The sequence below is a fragment of the Hylobates moloch genome, unplaced genomic scaffold (genome assembly GCF_009828535.3).
Source record: "Hylobates moloch isolate HMO894 unplaced genomic scaffold, HMol_V3 SCAFFOLD_12, whole genome shotgun sequence".
In the NCBI taxonomy this organism is placed as follows: Eukaryota; Metazoa; Chordata; class Mammalia; order Primates; family Hylobatidae; genus Hylobates; species Hylobates moloch.
The window spans coordinates 62,548,987-62,569,907 of NW_026652287.1; the positions used below are offsets into that span (position 1 = coordinate 62,548,987).

General features: G+C 39.8%; 1 protein-coding gene across 5 annotated transcripts in view; it reads left to right on the forward strand.

The window, feature by feature from the left end:
* The window catches only part of LSM14A (LSM14A mRNA processing body assembly factor), a 60,719-nt gene that overhangs the window by 30,726 nt on the left and 9,072 nt on the right, over positions 1 to 20,921 (forward strand). For 2 of the 5 annotated variants that reach the window (XM_032170408.2, XM_032170409.2), the window contains exons 4-8: positions 9,494 to 9,616; positions 15,710 to 15,886; positions 16,182 to 16,247; positions 19,650 to 19,832; positions 19,969 to 20,140. In XM_032170408.2, coding sequence (XP_032026299.1) covers positions 9,494 to 9,616; positions 15,710 to 15,886; positions 16,182 to 16,247; positions 19,650 to 19,832; positions 19,969 to 20,140 — 721 coding nt within the window. The remainder of the gene's footprint in view (positions 1 to 9,493; positions 9,617 to 15,709; positions 15,887 to 16,181; positions 16,248 to 19,649; positions 19,833 to 19,968; positions 20,141 to 20,921) is intronic. The other 3 variants (XM_058424923.1, XM_058424922.1, XM_032170407.2) reach the window with 2 other exon arrangements.

The following is a 20,921-nucleotide window of genomic DNA, read 5'->3' on the forward strand; positions in this document are numbered from 1 at the left end:
AAATACAAAATTAGCTGGATGTGGTGGTGCATGCCTGTAATCCCAGCTACTAGGGAGGCTGAGGTAGGAGAATCGCTTGAACCCGGGAGGCAGAGGTTGCAGTGAGCTGAGATCGTGCCATTGCACTCCAGCCTAGGCCACAACAGCAAAACTCCATCTGAAAATAAATAAATAAATAAAACTGAATGAATATAAACAGAAACCACAGATGCTATTACATATTAAATTGATAATATAACCACACAGAGGAAAAAATAATTCAGATAACTTTTACACCCTTAGGATATATTCTAACAACAAATAGAACTATTAAGAAAACGTGACTTTGATTTGTATTATTGGTGTTATTTTTTATTTATTTATTTATTTTTTTTTTTGAGATAAGATCTGGCTCTCACCCAGGCTGGAGTGCAGTGGCACGATCCCACCTCACTGTAACCTCCGCCTCCCAGGCTCAAGCCATCCTCCCACTTCAGCGTCCCGAGTAGCTGGGATTATAGGCATGCACCACCGCTCCCGGCTAGAATTTTTTTTGTATTTTTTGTACAGACAGGGTTTCCCCATGTTTTCCAGACTGGTCTCAAACTTGTGACCTGAAGTGATCCACCCACCTCGGCCTCCAAAAGTGTTGGGATTACAGATGTGAGCCACTGCACCAGCCAGGTGTTAATTCTTAAACTGTTTTGTATGTATTATAGGAAAGGGCAAATGAATAAAATACTTACGTTGGGAAATAGTGTTTTTACCATGGAGAAGGAAGATATAAATATGAAATGGGAAAGGTGAGAAAGAACCCTGTGGTGCTGAATGTAAATAGATGGTATGAGTATGGACTCATTTTTTTAAAAACTTGTTATTTCCTAGCTCTGTTCATAGAAAGGACCTAGAAACAATGGAAACCCCGTAGCAAAGAACACATGTAGACTCAGCTTTTAGTTTCTAAATACCACTCCCCACTAAAAGGAACAAGGGCCTATTGAAAAACAAAGGAAAAGACATACTTTTTTCACATAAAAATGCCTGCTAATAAGTAGAAGGAGTGGTAGATAAAGAAAATTGCCATTTTCTAATCTCAGTATAATAATTATCGAGGATTATCATTAGATGCTGAAGTCGTTGGGTGAAAGGTGTTAGGAGAGGATATTAAGGTGATCTTAAAGTATCATCCCACAATTTACAAAGGGGGAATGTACCCTTGTAACACAGACATCTGGTGGTTACCAACTCCGTCAAGTGCTCAAGTTTAGCATTGCCTTAAGCAATTATGTGTCTCCTGATGTGATGATTGGGGTGGGGGGGGCAAAATATAATATCACCTTTGTGGGGTTCTTGCTGAAAATGCAGAATCTAGTTTTGAAGAAATGGGCTTATATATCCAGAAGGTGGGTTGTTTTGCAAGACAGTTATCCACACTTTTCAAAAGATTCAATATTACAAAGAATGGAGAGAGGCAGCAGAACTGTTTTAGGCTGGCAAAGACTGAAGAGACATAATATCCAAATGTAATATAGAATCGAATCCTGGGCTTTTAAAAAGTTGGCGTGTTTGTTTCCTGCAGGGGAGGAAAAGAAAACTTAAAAAGTTGGTGTGAAGAACATTTTAGGGACTATTAAGGAACTTTTGAGTATGGACTAATCGTTGGATGTTGTTATTACTGTTAATTTTCTGGTTAATCATATGGGAGAGTGTTTTGGGGGAGGTGGTTTTGAAGTATTTAGAAGTAAAGGGCCAGATTGATTTTAGCCTCTCTAAACAAAAGAAAAATTTGCATATTAAAGTATAAAGATGGAGAAACAGTGGGTTTGGTTAGATGTTAGCAGTTGATGAGTCTAGGTGAGGAATATATTGATATTCTGTGTACTCCTTCAATTTTAACATAGGTTTGACATTTTTCATAATTAAAAATTAATTCCTTTTAGACTTATTTTAGGTGAAATAGTGTAACTTTGGTCCATAAATTTCCAAATCCAGTGGTAAGATCAATGTTATTTATTCATGTTAAATCAAGATATACTGTATGTTAACTATAACTTAGAATCCTCTCCTGGAGATTCAAATAAGGAATGATTGCAAATTGTATTATCCTTTTTGAGGCTCCTTTGACTAAATTAGTTAACTGACTTTGAGATCATCATTATACTTCTTATGTTACCATGAAGTTTATGTAAGTAATTATGTTCAAAAATTTGAACAGGATCAAGCACGTAGTATCTATATAGTAACTATTGCTTCTGCCATTCTTCAAGGTTTACTCTCTAATCAGAGTATTTTATGGTTGTGAAATGCTTTTTATAAATATTTTAATCTAATTTTAATATTATTGTGCGTTGTTAGTTTATTACTTGGGTGTCACAAAAGTAGAAGGTTTTACTGGTGTTTTCCATGTCAGTAGAATAATTTTTGCAGGGTCAGGTTATTTTTGATTAATTGATTTCCATAGTGGTTAGGATAATTTATGAAGTGGCTAATTAGAAAACTAAGTGTTAGAAGTTACCAAATGAGGAAGAGGAAAGCTGTGGCATTGGTCAAGGTGACAGATGTTTTTCAGAAAAGGAATTAACTTAAATTTAGCTTGTTTTTTGAGATGGCATCTTGCTCTGTCACCAGCTAGAGTGCAGTGGTGCGATCTCAGCTCACTGCAACCTCCTCCTCCCGGGTTCAAGCGAGTGTCCTGCCTCAGCCTCCTGAACAGCTGGGGTTACACGCCACCATGCCCAGCTAATTTTTGTATTTTTAGTAGAGACAGGGTTTCACCATGTTGGTCAGGCTGGTCTCAAACTCCTGACCTTGTGATCCACCCGCCTCGGCCTCCCAAAGTGCTGGGATTACAGGCGTGAGCCACCGCGCCTGGCAGACTTTTCTTAAAACTGATGCAAAAATAATTCTTATATGTAAGAGATGAGATCATTACTGGCCTTAATTTCTGAACTCTTGGAAAAATTAAACATCTCACAATAAATGAAGCATCAAAACAGTATTTCCCTATGTTACCATTGAACAGTAGCAAGAGCTTACTGCTGCAGTTAGAAAAAGGATTCATAGAAACAGTGAAAGGTATAGATTGACCACCTATCTAAAGTAATTCTGTAGCAAGGATTAAAATGAAGAAACATGGAGCAATTAGATATTTTTTCTGTTATATTTACTCCAGTTGATAAGGTCAGCTGGTTGTTCTCAAATAATTGAGACAGGTTGACTAGCATGTCATGGCATGCTGTTTAAGTCTCATAATCTTATGTGCCAGATGGAGGAATATTGGCTGAATAGACCATCAGTGGGTACATTTTAGTTGATTAAGTAGCCAAACCATATTGGAAGATGGTTCTCTTAGGTCTCCAGTGTTTTGTAGAGACTAATTTTTAATCACTGAGTGATGAAGCCTTGAAGAGATGCTTATGAACTTTACAGTTAGCATGAAGCCAGGGGGTTGTTTCAACCATTACGGATGTTAAACTAAGGATTGTTAAAGATCAGACCAGGCACAGTGGCTCATGCCTGTAATCCCAGCACTTTGGGAGGCTGAGACGAGTGAATCATTTGAGGTCAGGAGTTCAAGATCAGCCTGGCCAACATGGTGAAACCTGTCTCTACTGAAAATACAAAAAAATGAGCCAGGCATGGTGGCGTGCGCCTGTAATCCCAGCTACTCCGGAGGCTGAGGCAGGAGAATCCCTGGAACCCAGGAGGCGAAGGTTGCAGTGAGTTGAGATCACGCCACTGTACTCCAGCCTGAGCGACAGAGCGAGACCATGTCTCCAAAACAACAAAAAAAGAAAGATTGTTAAAGATCTATTTTGGTAAAACATGAAGGAATTAAACATTCCAGTTAAAAGGCAGAGTGTCAGACTGAATTAAAAAAAAAAAAAAAAAAAAGACAAGGCCCAACTATATTATGTTTATAAGAAATGCACTGAAAGTGAAAGAATAGGCCGGGCGTGGTGGCTCTCACTTGTAATCCCAGCACTTTGGGAGGCCGAGGCGGGCGGATCACGAGGTCAGGAGATCGAGACCACGGTGAAACCCCATCTCTACTAAAAAATACAAAAAAAATTAGCCGGGCGTGGTGGTGGGCGCCTGTAGTCCCAGCTACTCGGAGAGGCTGAGGCAGGAGAATGGCGTGAACCCGGGAGGCGGAGCTTGCAGTGAGCCAAGATTGCGCCACTGCACTCCAGCCTGGGTGACAGAAAAAAAAAAAAAAAAAAAAAAGAAAGAAAGAAAGAAAGAAAGAAAGTGAAAGAATAGAAGAAAGTATACCATACAAACAGCAATAACAAGAGAAGTGTGTAGCATACATTAGTATCAGACAAAGGAGCTTAAAGATCAGGATTTCTTGCAGAGATAAAAGTGTGTGTGGAGGGGGGGCGTTCTTCATAAAGATAAGGATCAATTCATCAGGAAGATACAACAGTCCTGAATGTGTAACTTTTATAAAACAGTATACCCAACAATTGCAGAATATTGTTTTAAGTAGACGTGAACTGCTCAACAATATAGACCAAATGCTGGACCATAAAATAAGTCACACTAAATTCCAAAAGGAATAAAATCATACATGGTATATTATTAAACCACAAAATAAACTTGAAATTAATAAAGGTAACTTGAAGAATCCCCAGATAATTTGGTATCAAGTAAACTTGTTAATCACTAATAGATCAAAGGAGAATTTACAAGGGAAATTAGAGAATTTTTTAAATCTAGGCCAGATGTGATAGCATACACCTGTAATCCCAGCACTTTGGGTGGCCACGGTGGGAGGATCACTTGAGGCCAGGAGTTCAAGACCAGCCTGGGGAACGTAGGGAGACCTTGTCTCTACAAAAAAAAATGTATAAGTAGCTGGATGTGGTTGTACATACCTGTAGTCCTAGCACTCAGGAGGCTGGGGTGGGAGACTTGATTGAGCCCAGGAATTGAAGACTGCAGTGAGCTGTGATGCTGCAGTGAGCTGTGATTCTGCCACTGCACTCCAGGAAAGGCGGCAGAGCTAGACCTTGTCTCTAAAAAGAAAAAATTAGGCTGGGCGCGGTGGCTCAAGCCTGTAGTCCCAGCGCTTTGGGAGGCCGAGGCGGGCAGATCACGTGGTCAGGAGATCGAGACCATCCTGGCTAACATGGTGAAACCCCGTCTCTACTAAAAATACAAAAAAAAAAAAAATTAGCCGGGCGTGGTGGCGGGCACCTGTAGTCCCAGCCACTCGGGAGGCTAAGGCAGGAGAATGGTGTGAACCCGGGAGGCGGAGCTTGCAGTGAGCCGAGATCGCACCACTGCACTCCAGCCTGGGCGACAGAGCGAAACTCTGTCTCAAAAAAAAAAAAAAAAAAAAAAAAAAATTAAAAAAATGTATTTTTAATTTAATGACCAGAAAGTTTGTGGGTGTAGCTAAAACAGTGTTTAGAAAAATTTTCATAGCTTTAAATACATGTATTAGAAAACAAGAATTTTTGGCCGGGCGTGGTGGCTCATGCCCATGATCCCAGCACTTTGGGAGGCTGAGATGGGCAGATCACTTGAGGTCAGGAGTTCAAGACCAGCCTGGCCAATGTGGTAAAAACCCATCTCTACTAAAAATACAAAAATTACTCAGGCGTGTTGGCATGCGCCTGTAGTCCCAGCTACTTGGGAGGTGGAGGCAGGAGAATCGCTTGAGCTGGGGAGGCAGAGGTTGTAGTGAGTTGAGATGGCATTACTGCACTCTAGCCTGGGTGACAGAGCAAGACTTTGTCTCAAATAAAAAGGAAAAGAAAATAAGAATTTTTAAAATCAGTGCTCTAAGCTACCAGTTTAAGAAGCTAGGAAAGCGCCGGTTGTGGTATCTCCCACCTGTAATCCCAGCACTTTGGGAGGTCAAGGCGGGCGGATTACCTGAGGTCAGGAGTTTGAGACCAGCCTGGCCAACATGGTGAAACTCCATCTCTACAAAAATACAAAAATTAGCCAGGTATGATGGCAGGTGCCTGTAATCCCAGCTACTCAGGAGGCTGAGGCAGGAGAATCGCTTGAACCCGGGAGGCGGAGGTTGCAGTGAGCCAAGATCACACCATTGAACTCCAGCCTGGGCGACAGAGCAAGACTCTGTCTCATTAAAAAAAAAAAAAAAATGCTAGGAAAAATGGTTAGCTGGGCATGGTGGTGAATGCCCTTAGTCCTAACTACTTGGGAGGCTGAGGTGGGAGGAATCCTTGAGCCCAGCAGTTCATGGTTGCAGTGAATTATGATTGTGCCACTGCCTTCTAGCCTGGGTGACAGAGTGAGACTATGTCTCTAAAACAAGTTGGTGAGGACGTCAGGGGACAGCTAGGAAAAAAATGAAAGACAATTATTCCAAAAGTAATAGAAGGGGAAGAAAATAAAAAGATAAGAGCAGAAATCAATGAAATAGAAATAGATTATATATCAGCAAAGCCAAGAATTTGTTTTGGGTAGGTTTTTGTTTTTTGTTTTTTTTTTATATAAGATTGATAAGTCCCTAGCAAAACTGATTAAGGAAAGAAAGAACAACCAAGCAAGTTGTCAATGCCAGGAAGGAAAGAGTAGACATCAGTATAGACCTTAAAAGAATAATATGGGAATATACGAATGTCAACAAATGTGATAGTTTGGATGAAGTGGGCAAATTTCTTGAAAAATAGTAAACCAACACAAGAGGAAATAAAATCTCAATATCTCTATATCTTCTAATGAAATTGAAACAGTAATTTAAAATCACCCAGAAAGAAAATTCTAGACTGTTTACTGTTACATTCTACCAAACATTTAGGGAAGAAATAATTTTTACTAATCTTACACAAACTCTTTCAGATAGCTATGCACCATGATGCATGCCTGTAGTCCCAGTAACTCAGGAGGCTGAGGCGGGAGGATCTCTTGAGCCCAGGAGTTCAAGGCTGCAGTGAGCCATGATCATGCCACTGCACTCCAGCCAAGGCAACAGAGCAAAACCCTGTCTCTTAAGGAAAAAAAGGCTGGGTACGGTGGCTCACACCTGTAATCCCAGCACTTTGGGAGGCCGAGGCGGGCGGATCACGAGGTCAGGAGATCGAGACCAGCCCAGCCAACGTGGTGAAACCCCTGTCTCTACTAAAAATACAAAAAAAAAATTAGTTGGGCATGATGGCGCACGCCTGTAGTCCCAGCTGCTCGGGAGGCTGAGGCAGGAGAATTGCTTGAGCCCAGAAGGCGGAGGTTACAGTCAGCCGAGATCGCGCCACTGCACTTCAGCCTGGCTACAGAGCAAGACTCCATCTCAAAAAGAGAAAAAGAAAATTCGGAGAATAGAGGAAGAGGAAATATTTACTGACCCTATAACCAAGGCCAAATAACTGAAATACCAACTATGACTAGATCGTTACAAGAAAATTATAGATCATTGTCTCCCATGAACAAAAAATAATGTTTATTAGAAGTAGAAGCCAGCACTTCAGAAGAAGGATTGTATATGATGACAAAGATTTATCTCAGGACTGCAAAGCTGCAACATTTGAAAATCAGTTGTAACTTACCACGTTAACAGACCAGGAATAAAGAATAGAGAATCCAGAAATAGACCCACTCAGATACTTAGAGTACCAAGACAGTTCAATGGAGAGAAAAGACATTGTTTTAACAAGGGATGTTGCAGCAGCTGGTTATCTGTGGAAAAAAATAAAACTTGACCCCTGGCTTAAACTATAAATTAAAAATAATTTGGAATAGATTATAGACATAAATTGGTAGTAGAATTGGAGTAGAGGGAGTAGAGGGTGGCATGATCAGGAACTCATGGAAGAGATTTGCTCTAACCATTAAATGCGTAATCCAGAGGACAAGCAATGGGAGGCCAAGCCAGGTGAGGAAACATAGAGCAGCCTGCAGATGCAAATACACATCAAAGTGGCTGATGTCTTGGTCATCACCCAGGAATACTAGAAATAACTGGATGGGTTCTACTCCCCACAGAATTCTTGAAAGCACCAGTCCCTACATTACCGGGATATTGTGGGAAGTTGTGTTAGGCTTCTCCTGAGCTTACTGGAGCTGCAGCCAGGCTGGATTGCACCTCCAAGGGAGTCCCAGTGGCTCCCCTTGTCTAAGATACTGTGCTGCTTTCTGAAGCCACATTTTTTTTTTTTTTTTTTTTTTAAACAGAGTCTCACTCTGACACCCAGGCTGGAGCACAGTGGCCCAATATTGGCTCACTGCAACCTCCACCTCCCAGGTTCAAGCAGTTCTCCTGCCTCAGCCTCCCGAGTAGCTGGGACTGCAGGCATGCGCCACCACGCCCGGCTGATTTTTGAATTTTTGTAGAGACGAGGTTTCACCATATTGGTCAGGCCAGTCTTGAACTCCTGACCTCATGATCTGCCCACCTTGGCCTCCCAAAATGCTGGGATTACAGGTGTGAGCCACTGTGCCCAGCCCTAAAGCCACATTTTAAGAGGGTTAAGAACAAATAGAATTCATTAAATTAGGAGTCTAAGAAAGGAAGGGGAGAGTGTCATAAAGACCATGTGAAGTGAGTAATGGTTGAAGGGACTGGAGTTGACTAACCTGAAAATGGGCAAATTGCAAGGGGCATGATTGTAATATTCGTGTGTTTTAAGAGCAGAAGGATAAACTGCTGCTGTGGGCTAGACTGGTGAAAATATAGAAAATGATGAGAGAAGAGGTAGGTTTTATTAACTGAAGTAAATAGTTTGAACTTTTATCTCGAGGACAGTGGAAGCCATCAGAAGGTCTAAAGCACGATAATGTGATTATATTTTGTAAAAAATCACTCTGACTACCATCTTTTGGTTGGATTTAGAGGTTGTGGAAGGGGGAGGTGCTGTTGAAATATAGTGAAAACCTGCATAAATGAAATACTAAGGAAAGAGCACAGTATATCAAAAGTGAATGATCCCTAAGTACTGTAGAAACTTAAAGAAGAAATTTGATATAACCTAGTATGGCAGAGAATTGGGCCCTTTCTAGGGACTTTTTTACTCATGTTGCCAGAACTTTCTGCAGCTGCTTTAGGCAGAATGCAGCCTCACAGCCCCATCTTAAGGGGAAGCATTGAAACCAGAGTCCATCGTCTATTGCCTTGGAAATGCTGAAAAAGCTCCTTGTAAACCTGTCTGCTGGTTTGGCTATTTGTCCAGATACTTAGTATTAGAATCATTGAACCTTAATGTTAGTGTTGACTGTACTATTTCTGCTACTTCTCTAGCTGGTATGGATCCTTGCTGTCCCATCTGCAAAACTGCCTAGGACAGCACTCCATGTGTTATAAACATTGCTTGCATCCAAGGATAGTGGACAGTATATTGGCTTCTCCTTCCCCCGCCCTCCATATATCCATAGAATTCCCAAACTATTGAGTACACTTTAATTTCCAAGATTATTAATTTGTACAGATGTTGCGGGGAGAGGTAGACAATTACCGTCATTAAAATGCTGCATTACTTTGTATCATTGAAAAATGTAAAACATTTTTTAAAATTTTTTTATCATTTAAAAACATCTCTTTAAGCTGGAAGCTCTTTGACATCCTTTGGAACAGAAACATCAAACAGTGGTACCTTACCCCAAAGTAGTGCGGTTGGTTCCGCCTTTACACAGGATACAAGATCTCTAAAAACACAGTTATCTCAAGGTAAGCTATCTCATCCCTAAAATATTTCCATTCTAAACTTTTATAGTGGTTTTTGTCTTTTTCTGAATGTAAGAGCTTTTGCAGCTTGTAAATCACGTGTATAATTTCTGTTTGGTTCCTTTAAAAATTTTCTCCAAATTGCTGTATTGCAATGAATATATTATTGAATGACTCTCACTATTTAGACTTATTACAGTTCTTAGATCATGGAACTGAAATGCTGAGCATTCTCTAAGTTGGACTTTTTTTGCAAAGCAATTATGTAACTTGTATGTAACACTTAAATATATCAAATTGGGCTCAGACTCACCATTAAAGTTGAGCTATCCAAGATGAATTGGAAATATCATCAGAAGAAAACTGTGTATTATGCTGTTACATTTTCCCTAACATCCTCACAGGATGGAGAGTAGTGGTTCTCAGTGTAGGCCACTGACAACTGAATCATCTGGGGTGCTTCTTAAAAATTTAAATCCTGAGACTTACACATCAGAATCCCTGAGGCCTGAGGATTTGTATTTTAGTAAGCTTCTTATTCTTAAAATTCTGCTCTTCAACCAGCCAGTCTCATAATTTTAAATGGTTATCCATACCTTTTATTCTTATCTTTGTTTCTTTCTTTTTTCTTAATATTTTTCTTTTATTTACTTATTAGAGATGAGGTTTCCCTATATTGCCCAGGCTGGTCTCGAACTCCTGGGCTGAAGCAGTCCATTTGCCTTGGCCTCCCCAAAGTATTGGGATTACAGGCATGAGCCATTGGGCCCAGCTTTTTTTTTTTTTTTTTTTTTTTTTTTAAGAGGTGGGTCTCACTATGCTGCCCAAACTGAAATGCAGTGGCTATTCACAGATGTGATCATAGCGCACTGCAGCCTTGGACACCTGGCCCCAAATAAGCCTCCCACCTTAGCTTCCCCAGTAGCTGGGGCTACAGCCTTGTGCTACCATGCTCGGCTTTTCCTTATCTATTTTTATCCACTTTAGAAATGGGTATTTTTGGCTCATTGCTTTATATGAATGGTTTTTGTTTTGTTTTGTTTTGTTTTGTTTTGTTTTTAAGTAAAGCAATGTTAAGTCATTTCAGAAAGACCTCTAATCACAAGACAGTATTTTAAAAAGCTATTAAGGGTAAAAATTCAATGCTAAACATAATCTTATGTATTTCAGTTAAGATATTTTGAAATAGTTCTTACTGTTACTCATATTGATTAGCTTAATTTTTTTCTTTTTTTTTTTTTTCTTTTAAGATGGAGTCTTGCTCTGTCACCCAGACTGGAGTGCAGTGGCACAATCTCGGCTCACTGCAACCTCCATCTCCCAGGTTCAAGCGATTCTCCTGCCTCACCCTCCCAAGTAGCTGGGATTACAGGCATGTGCCACCATGCCCAGCTCATTTTTTTGTATTTTTGATAGAGATGTGGTTTCGCGATGTTGGCCAGGCTGGTCTCAAACTCCTGACCTCAAGTGATCCACCTGCCTTGGCCTCCCAAAGTGCTGAGATTGTAGACGTGAGCCACTGCGCCCAGCCTACTTTCTTAATTGTTAAACATTCTAAAGATTGTTTGTTTTTGAGATAGGGTCCTGCTCTGTCTCCCAGACTGGAATGTAGTGGTGTGATCATGGCTTACTGCAGCCTCCACCTCCTGAGCTCAGGCCATCCTCCCAATTAGCTGAGATCACAAGCAAGCACCACCAGCTAGTTTTGTAGGAACAGGATTTCGCCATGTTGCCAAGGCTGGTCTGGAACTCCTGGGCTCAAGCAATCCACCCACCTCAGCCTCCCAAAGTGCTGGGATTATAGGCATGAGCCACAGTGCCCGGCCTATTCTGGAATTTTTAGTTAAATCAGGAACACATGAAAAAGAAGCATAAATATTGAAATTAGCATTATTCATGAAGAATGAGAACTAATAAGGAACTTAAATTAGGCAGAGGCAAAATGTAAATTAAATATACAAAAGTCAATAGTTCTGGCTGGGCACGGTGGCTCATGCCTGTAATCCCAGCACTTTGGGAGGCCAAGGCAGGTGGATCGCCTGAGGTCAGGCGTTCGAGACCAGCCTGGCCAACCAACATGGTGAAACCCCATCTCTACTAAAAATACAAAAATTAGCCGGGCTTGGTGGCGTGCACCTGTAATCCCAGCTACTCAGGAGGCTGAGGTGGGAGAATCACTTGAACCTGGGAGGCAGAGGTTGTAGTGAGCCAAGATCACACTACTACACTCCAGCTTGGGCGACAAAGCGAGACTCCATTTCAAAAAAAAAAAAAATTAATAGTCCTAAAGCCTAATCCATTGATTATGTAATGAGGAGAAAAGATGATTACAGTAATGCAAAATAGAAATTGTATACAAAATATGTAATAAGAAATAAGTTGGTCATACTAAGAAATATAACCAACTTCTATGATAAATAATATAAGAGAGGGACATAAAAGTTGCATATAATGGAAGAAACATATCTTATTCCTAGATAGAAGAACAAGAACAGTACCAGCACTTAGGGAGGCAAAGCCAGGATGATCACTTGAGCCCAGGAGTTTGAGACCAGCCTGGGCAACATAGTGAAACTTCATCTCTACCAAAAAATTTTAAAAATAAGCGGAGTATGATGGTGGACACCTGTGATCCTAGCTACTCAAGAGGCTGAGACAGGAGAATCACATGAGCCCAGGAGGCCGAGGCTGCAGTGAGTCCTAACTGCACTACCTCACTCCAGCCTGGGGGACAGAACCGAGATCCTATCTCCCAAAAAAAAAAAAAAAAGATTCAGTATTGAGAAGACTTTACTTCTCATAGTTATCAAATTTATTGCAAATTAATTAAAAAGCAGTGCAAGTAGAATAGTAGGAGAATTTAGTAAAACAGATTATCTTTAAAATAAACATGGAAGTGTGGCTGGACATATTTGAAAAATAAAAGTAATGGGTTTACTGACATGATAATAAAATGTAGCAATGCAGGAAAAAAAATAAGAGATGAATAGAATGCAATAGGCAGTCAGAAACAGATCCGAGTGTAAGTAATAATTTATTCTGGGTGCAGTGGTTCATGCCTGAAACCCTAACATTTTGTGAGTTCAAGACAGAAGCCAGGGATTTGAGACTAGCCTGGACAACATAGCAGGACCCTGTCTCTAAAAACGTTAAAAATTAGCTGGGCATGATGTGTGCGCCTATCAGCTACTTGAGAGGCTGAAGCTAGAGGATTGTTTGAGCCCAGGAGGTCAAGGTGGCAGCAAGCTGTGATTGCGGCCCTGCACACTAGCCTAGACAACAGAGCAAGACTTCATCTTAAAAGAATTTAGTAGATGATAAAGGTATTATTTTAAATTAGTGGAGAGAAGGCTGTCTGTTCCAATTAATAATGTTGCCTGATCATTTGGAGAAAGTCACTCTAGATTCTTTCCCTCATACTGAGCACCAAAAAATATATACATTTTAAATAGATTAAAATGTTAAAAATTTTGAAGTATGTGTTTATTAAAAGAAAGAGGTGTATTTACATAAAGCTATGACAAAGAAGTCCTAAGAGTTTGCATTTAAGTTTTATCAACTAAAATTTCTGAATTTCACAAAATTAAAATTCCTAGAATTTTCTTTTAAGTGTGATAAGATTGTGAAGATAGCCCAAGGGAGTGTCTCTTTATTATGCAGAAATCACTTCTGGATTTATTCCTAATAATGTATCCAGTATCACAGTATCACCTATATTTCCCTGTTTGTGACAAAACTGGCATCATGATGATTAGTAGGCCTTAATAGTGAAAAGGCTTTTTAAGTACACAGCAAATGTTCCTGCACTTGTTCTGATTGCCCCATTGCTTGTACTTCTGTAGTACTTGTGAGCCATAGGATCTTTTCTCAAAAGCCTTGATAAAGAAGTTTTATAAACTTATAAGATGATTTAATGTAGTACCATAAAATTAACTGTAGCAGTAGACTTTTTCAGGAAGACACGTGAAATAAAAAAAATTAGCAAGGTGTGGTAGCGCACACCTATAGTCCTAGCTACTGAAGAGGCTGAGGCAGGAAGATCACTGGGTCCCAGGAGTTAGAAGTTGCAGCGAGCTGTGATTGCGCCACTGCACTCCAGCCAGAGCAACAGAACAAGACCCTACCCTGTCTCTAAAACACAAAAACAAAACAAAATGTGTTTTATAAGTGATTATAAAATGTTTTTTCATAGGCCAAACTTATATAAACCATGATTTCCCATTATAATCCAGTGGAAAAATTGCAATGCTTCTGTTAGTGGTAACTTAATTTTGAAATGTTAATTAGATTGTGCCTGTGTCGGTTTCTGGGTTTTGATAAATGATCATTTATTTGGCTAACTTTGCCATTAATGGCTGAAATGGTATTGCACATTTGTAATTGCATACTTTAGATAATCATAAATTGGGGAAATATTACTAATAAATTATCCCTGAATCATCTGGGTACATAATAATGCATTGTCAGCACTCACCAGTTGTTTGACGCCTGCAAATATGCACAGATGGACAGTAACATTTGCAGCATATTTGGGGGATTTTTTACATGAAATGAGCATTATTTTTTTAAGCAAAGCATTATATTTTGGAATAATTATCAGATGTGAGTGCCTAAGCAGAGATATACAGCAAACATTATCAGGACAGAAAGCATGAGGGGAGCACCCGATGTTACATTCTTCAGTTCATGCTGTGACCAGGCTCTGACCTCATAAAAGGAAAAATATAATTTATAAGTACAAACCCCATTTTTTGTTTTGGCTCTTTTCTTTTTGTATTTTTTTGAGACAGGGTCTAGCTTTGTCACCCAGGCTGGATGCAGTGGACCAATCTTGGCTCACTACAACCTCTGCCTCCCAGGCTCCAGTGATCCACCCACTTGAGCCCCCTGAGCAGCTGGGGTTACAGGCATGTGCCACCACACCTGGCTAATTTTTGTATATTTTTGTAGAGACAGGCTTTCGCCATCTTGTTCAGGCTGGTCTCGAACTCCTGAGCTCAAGCGATCTGCCCACCTCAGCCTCCCAAATTGCTGGGATTATAGGTGTGAGCACCCGCGCCCAGCCAAACCCCATATTAAGCAAAAACTTGCCAAGAGATCTTTTAAAAGGCAAGGAATGAGTATGGCTACCGTGTAATTATCTGAAGGGTTTTTTGGTTGTTTGTTTTTTGGTTTTGTTTGTTTTTTTGCTGGCCTTTTAGTTTTTATGTTTAATTATCCAAGCCCCTAAAGCATTAAAGAACTTCACTTATCTAACTTTCTAGTTCTTTTACTTTATTTATTTATTTATTTATTTATTTATTTATTTATTTATAAGACAGGGCCTCGCTCTGTCGCCTAGGCTGGAGTGCAGTGGCACGATCTCGGCTCACTGCAGCCTCTGCCTCGCAGGTTCAAGCTATTCCATCTCAGCCTCCTGAGTAGCTGGGAACACAGGCACGTGCCACCACGCCTGGCTAATTTTTGTATTTTCAGTAGAGACAGGGTTTCACCATGTTGCCTAGGCTGGTCTTGAAATCCTGGGCTCAAGCGATCCTCCTGCTTCAGCCTCCCAAAGGACTAGGATTATAGGCATGTGCCACTGCGCCTGGCCATTTACTTTCTTATAATAGAAATTTAATGGAGATAATACCTGTAGATAGATGTAAAGGTATTGTTTTAGTCATCTACAGACAGTACTAAGAAAAATTAAAACAAGTCACCATAGTCTTATGGTTGTCATTGGCGAAAGCCTAAGTTTGACCTGACTACAACATGACCTTTGATAATTCTAGAGAATCTCGTACCAGGCAGCAATTTTTTTTTTTTAATGTAAACTCTTCCACTAAATAGAAATAACAGATAAAATTGTGAGGAGGAGGGAGTTGTTTTGAAGCTGTTGAAGTTTTTTTTTATTATTATTATTTTTTATTTTTAGCCTAATGACAAGCCCACTAAAGATACCATTCTTAATATCTGGTCTGATAAGTGGATTAATTCAGATTTGTGCTAAGGATTTGAATTGGTAGAAATAAAACTCTGGACAATTTTATTTAGGGTCTAGATTATTTTGAAATCTCCAATAGGGTAGTTTCTTATCTTTTGGTTACATTTTAGGTCGCTCAAGCCCTCAGTTAGACCCTTTGAGAAAAAGCCCAACCATGGAACAAGCAGTGCAGACCGCCTCGGCCCACTTACCTGCTCCAGCAGCTGTTGGGAGAAGGAGTCCTGTATCAACCAGGCCTTTGCCATCTACCAGCCAAAAGGCAGGAGAGAATCAGGAGCACAGGCGAGGTAGAACTTTAGCTGTTTACTGTTCCTTAATTGACTAATCAATGTTTTCCACTCACTTTATTTTCATTAGAAGGATTTACTTCATATGAATGATCCCAGAAAATTAAACTGAACATGATAGAATGTTTGGTCTTTCAAATTTGACTCAAAGTGTTGGTGGTGTGGGTATAGTTTTTTGGGCATTGCACAGGCTTTGTTTTGGGTTTTTTGGTTTGTTTGTTTGCATTTCTAGCTATGGAAGTTTTTGATGATGTGCCCTGAGTTGATTTGGCACTTTGCATGTCTTCTTCTGTAGCTGAAGTACACAAAGTTTCAAGGCCAGAAAATGAGCAACTCAGAAATGATAACAAGAGACAAGTAGGTAAGTTCTTGGATCTGAAAGTCACATCCTATGCTTCTCAACAGGGAGAACATTTTAAATGTATGATACATAATTACTATAAAAAAATGAAAGGCGGGGGTTGTGACTGTAAAGGAGGAGCACAGGGGAATGTCACTGTGGTGACAGAACAGTCCTTTATCTTGATTGTGATGGTGGTTTTGCAAATCTATATATGGTAGAACATCATAGAACTATGCATAAAGACATACCAAAAAATGAGTACATGTACAAACTGGTGACATCTGAGCAAGGTCTGTAGTTTAGTTAATTAGATTGTGCCTGTGTCGGTTTCTTGGTTTTGATAATGTACCATAATTATATAAGATGTGACTGTTGGAGTTTGGGAAGTTGGGTGATGAGCACAAAGGACGACTCTGAACTAGTTTTTCAATTTTTCTTTTCTATAATTACTTTAAAATAAAAAGATTTTTTTAAATTTTACTTTTCTGGAAAAAAATTCTACTTAGTGGTAGGCCTTTTTTTTTCTGAGATGGAGTTTCACGCTTGTTGCCCAGGCTGTAGTGCAGTGGTGTGATCTCGGCTCACTGCAGCCTCCGCCTCCTGGGTTCAAGTAATTCTCCTGCCTCAGCCTCCCGAGTAGCTGGGATTACAGCCGCGTGCCACCATACCCAGCTAATTTTTGTATTTTTAGTAGAGACAGGGCTTTGCCATGTTGGCCAGGCTGGCCTCAAACTCCTGACCTTATTTTCCACCCACCTCAGCCTCCCAAAGTGTTGGGATTACAGGCGTGAGCCACTGCACCCAGCCAGGCAGTTATCTTTTAATATGTTCTTGAGTATTTCCTGCTAGTAGGATTCGTTCATTTATATTTACATTTTCCTATGGCTTCTACTTTTGTGGTTCTTATGTTTTGTGTCAGTTTCAAGTTAGGATTATAAAATTGGTTTTCATTGTTTTCTATGCCTTTGGGAATGGAATTTTCTTTATGTTACAAGTTTGAAACGTTTCCTCATTAAAATTAAGCCCAGAGGCCAGGCATGGTGGCTCACACCTGTAATCTCAGCACTTTGGGACGCCGAGGCGGGCAGATCACGAGGTCAGGAGTTTGAGACCAGCCTGGCCATATGGTGAAACCCTGTCTCTACTAAAAATAGAAAAATTAGCTGGGTGTGGTGGCACACGCCTGTAGGCCCAGCTGCTCAGGAGGCTGAGGCAGGAGAATCACTTGAACCGGGGAGGCAAGGTTGTAGTGAGCCAAGATCGCACCACTGCACTCCAGCCTGGGCAACAGAGCGAGAGTCCGTCAAAAATAAAAAATAAAAAAATTAAGACCAGCTCCTGTTTTTGAATCAGTTGTTTAAGAGCTGTAGTTTTCTTTTATGATTATTGATTTAATAAGGTTTTATATTTTCTTTATCTGTTTTGTAATATATAACATTCTAAAATCATTCATTTTATTAATATTTTCAAATTTATTAATGGAAAATAAATTATAATTTTACAACTCTTCTAAATTAAAAAGGGAATGTATAATCTACCTTATTTAGAAAATGATTGAAAAATGATCTTCCACTTAATTTTAGAAACCTAGATATGATATTTTTAGATGTATATATACTCTTATTTCTCCTCTACATTTATATATGTATATTTTTATATCCTTATTTTTTTTTTTTTTTTTTTTGAAACAGAGTCAACCTCTGTCGCCCAGGCTGGAGTGCAGTGGCGCGATCTCAGCTCACTGCAACCTCCACCTCCCAGGTTCAGGCCATTCTTCTGCCTCACCCTCCTGAGTAGCTGGGACTACACATGCCATGGAATACAGAATTTTGTTTCATTTGACTCATTATATTTTACCTTTTTTATTCAGAAAAAGAGAGAGCTCCCCTCCCAAAATAAAATAACTGCCATACTATCTTTCATTGCCCTTCAAAACTAACCCCCCACCAAAGGGGTTCATTAACAGAACAGTGAATATTCTTCCAGATTTTTTTTGTAGATTTTACAGACAGACATCTATACCCAAAATCTTTTTTTTTTTTTTTTTTTTTTCTGGAGACAGAATCTCGCTCTGTCGCCCAGGCTAGAGTATAGTGGTGCGATCTCTGCTCACTGCAGCCTTCGCCTCCCGGGTTCAAGCCATTCTCCTGCCTCAGCCTCCTGGGTAGGTGGGATTACAGGCACGCACCACCACGCCTGGCTAATATTTCTGTATTTTTAGTAGAGATGGCGTTTCACCGTGTTGGTCAGGCTCGTCTCGAGCTCCTGACCTTGTGATCTGCCCGCCCCAGCCTCCCAAAGTGCTGGGGTTACAGGCGTGAGCCACCGCGCCCAGCCCCAAAACATTTTTTTTTTTAAGACAGAAGGATCATGATGTAATTCTGGCTTGTGGCTGAGGCATTTTTAATAGTAGAGGTGAATGTTTTAAATATCCTACTTATCTAGATTTATGTCTGGATATGCTGCTGTGGGGTTTTGTGGTTTGTTTTCTCAAACCTAGGCAGTTTGCCAAACCTCAGCAAACAGCACAAACCTGTCTGTTACCCTGTAGTCACTTCTCATCCTTGTCAGTATGTGTGGAGCATTTCACGCAATTGTGATCATTAAACTCATACTGCTTTCTGCTCTGCGTTTGTCAGTTAACATCAAATATTCTTCCTCTGTTTTTTTTCTCGTTAGTCATTTTTCTTGTGTTGGATATTTGGGTTCCCACGTTTTTCACTATAAATTATGCTACTTTCTATTGCTTTATCATGTCTCTTATGATTGGCTGAAATTTTACTGTGTTATAGAGGAGAGAGAATATATAGATACAGGAAGGCTTGAATAATATAGAGCCATCTAGAGAGACACAGTGAAGATGGAGTAGGAAGTGTTCGGAGTCAGTAAGGATTGGTACTTGTCTGTTTTTTATCTGTGATGTGGAAATAACACCTATTTTCTTGCAATTTGTGCCGATTAGTGTTTATTTTTCTTACTATAAATCTTGGTTCCTGTTATTCTTTCCATAAAAGGCTTTCTGCGTTTTGAGAATCCAATATGTGTCTGGCACTTCAGTTTGCCGGTGTTGGGGATATAGCAGTAAGGAAAACAAAGCCCCTGCCCTCAAGGAGCATACATTAATTTAGTGCAGAAGTCTCCACACTTGCCTGGCTATATACTCTGTCAGTAACACATGTGAGTGTGGACTCCATAAATACAAATGTTTAGAAATTTTGTGTGAGCTATTCTCAGTCTACATATTAAATATTAGTGAAACTTAATTTTTTATTTTGTATAAAAAATACAAATACAATAAAATAGAGACCTGTAAGCATTTCTGTTGTTGACTGTTGAATCTAAAGAGCACAATAGCAGCATCTGTGCTAAATCAGCTATTACACATTGAATGTCCTTTGTATATATTCTTTATTATCATAGCTCCAGGTGCTCCTTCAGCTCCAAGGAGAGGGCGTGGGGGTCATCGGGGTGGCAGGGGAAGATTTGGTATTCGGCGAGATGGGCCAATGAAATTTGAGAAAGACTTTGACTTTGAAAGTGCAAATGCACAATTCAACAAGGAAGAGATTGACAGAGAGTTTCATAATAAACTTAAATTAAAAGGTAAGCTTTGATTTTTCTATTCGGAAAATAATCTTATTTGATCTGTGAATTATGGATGTTTCTCAGATTAGGTGTTTTTATGTAATTCAGGTTAGCTGTCTTGACTTTTATGATATGTGCTTTTGTTTGTCCTTAGAAGATAAACTTGAGAAACAGGAGAAGCCTGTAAATGGTGAAGATAAAGGAGACTCAGGAGTTGATACCCAAAACAGTGAAGGAAATGCTGATGAAGAAGATCCACTTGGACCTAATTGCTATTATGACAAAACTAAATCCTTCTTTGATAATATTTCTTGTGATGACAATAGGTACAGTCTTTAAAGTTGTTCTTTTGCTCTTATGATATTGATTGAAGTGTAAAATGGTTTCATGTAAATTCACGAGGTTTAATGAATACTACCATAATTGTTTTGTTTTGTTTTGTTTTGAGACAGTCTTAACTCTGTTACTCAGGCTGGAGTGCAGCAGTGCAGTCACAGCTCACTGTAGCCTCAAACTCCTGAGCTCAAGCAATCCTCCCATCTCAGCCTCAGTAGAGGGGACTACAGTTGCACACCACCCACCCAGCTAATTTTTTTCATTTTTTTGTAGAGATGGGATCTCGCTATGTTGCCCAGGCTAATCGTGAACTCCTGGCCTCAAGACCAGCCTCCCAAAGTACTAGGATTACAGGCATGAGCCACCACACCTGGCCATAATTGATTTTTTAATGTTTTATTTTGCTAAAAGAAAATATATACTAAAGTTCTAAATTATTCATTCAAAAGAAATAATCATGTACTTTTGTTTAAGGATATATTCATATTTTAATATTAGCAATTAAGCATTTAGGTAATGTCTAAGTAGGACTTTTTTTCACCCCTCTATGTTACAGTTCAAATGAAGCCAGAACCGAAGTGCTAATCTACTTTGAAGTTTGCTGATACCATAAAACTGCCAGATTGTAGTAAATGTGGGTCCAGAAAATTGGCAAATTATTGAGAGGTTAATTAAAGGACCCAGTGTGAGGAACTAACAGTTCTAGAGGTTCTCCTGCCCAATCCGGATTGTCCTTGTCCTTGTCCTGGCTGAAGTTTGGTGCCCTCTGGT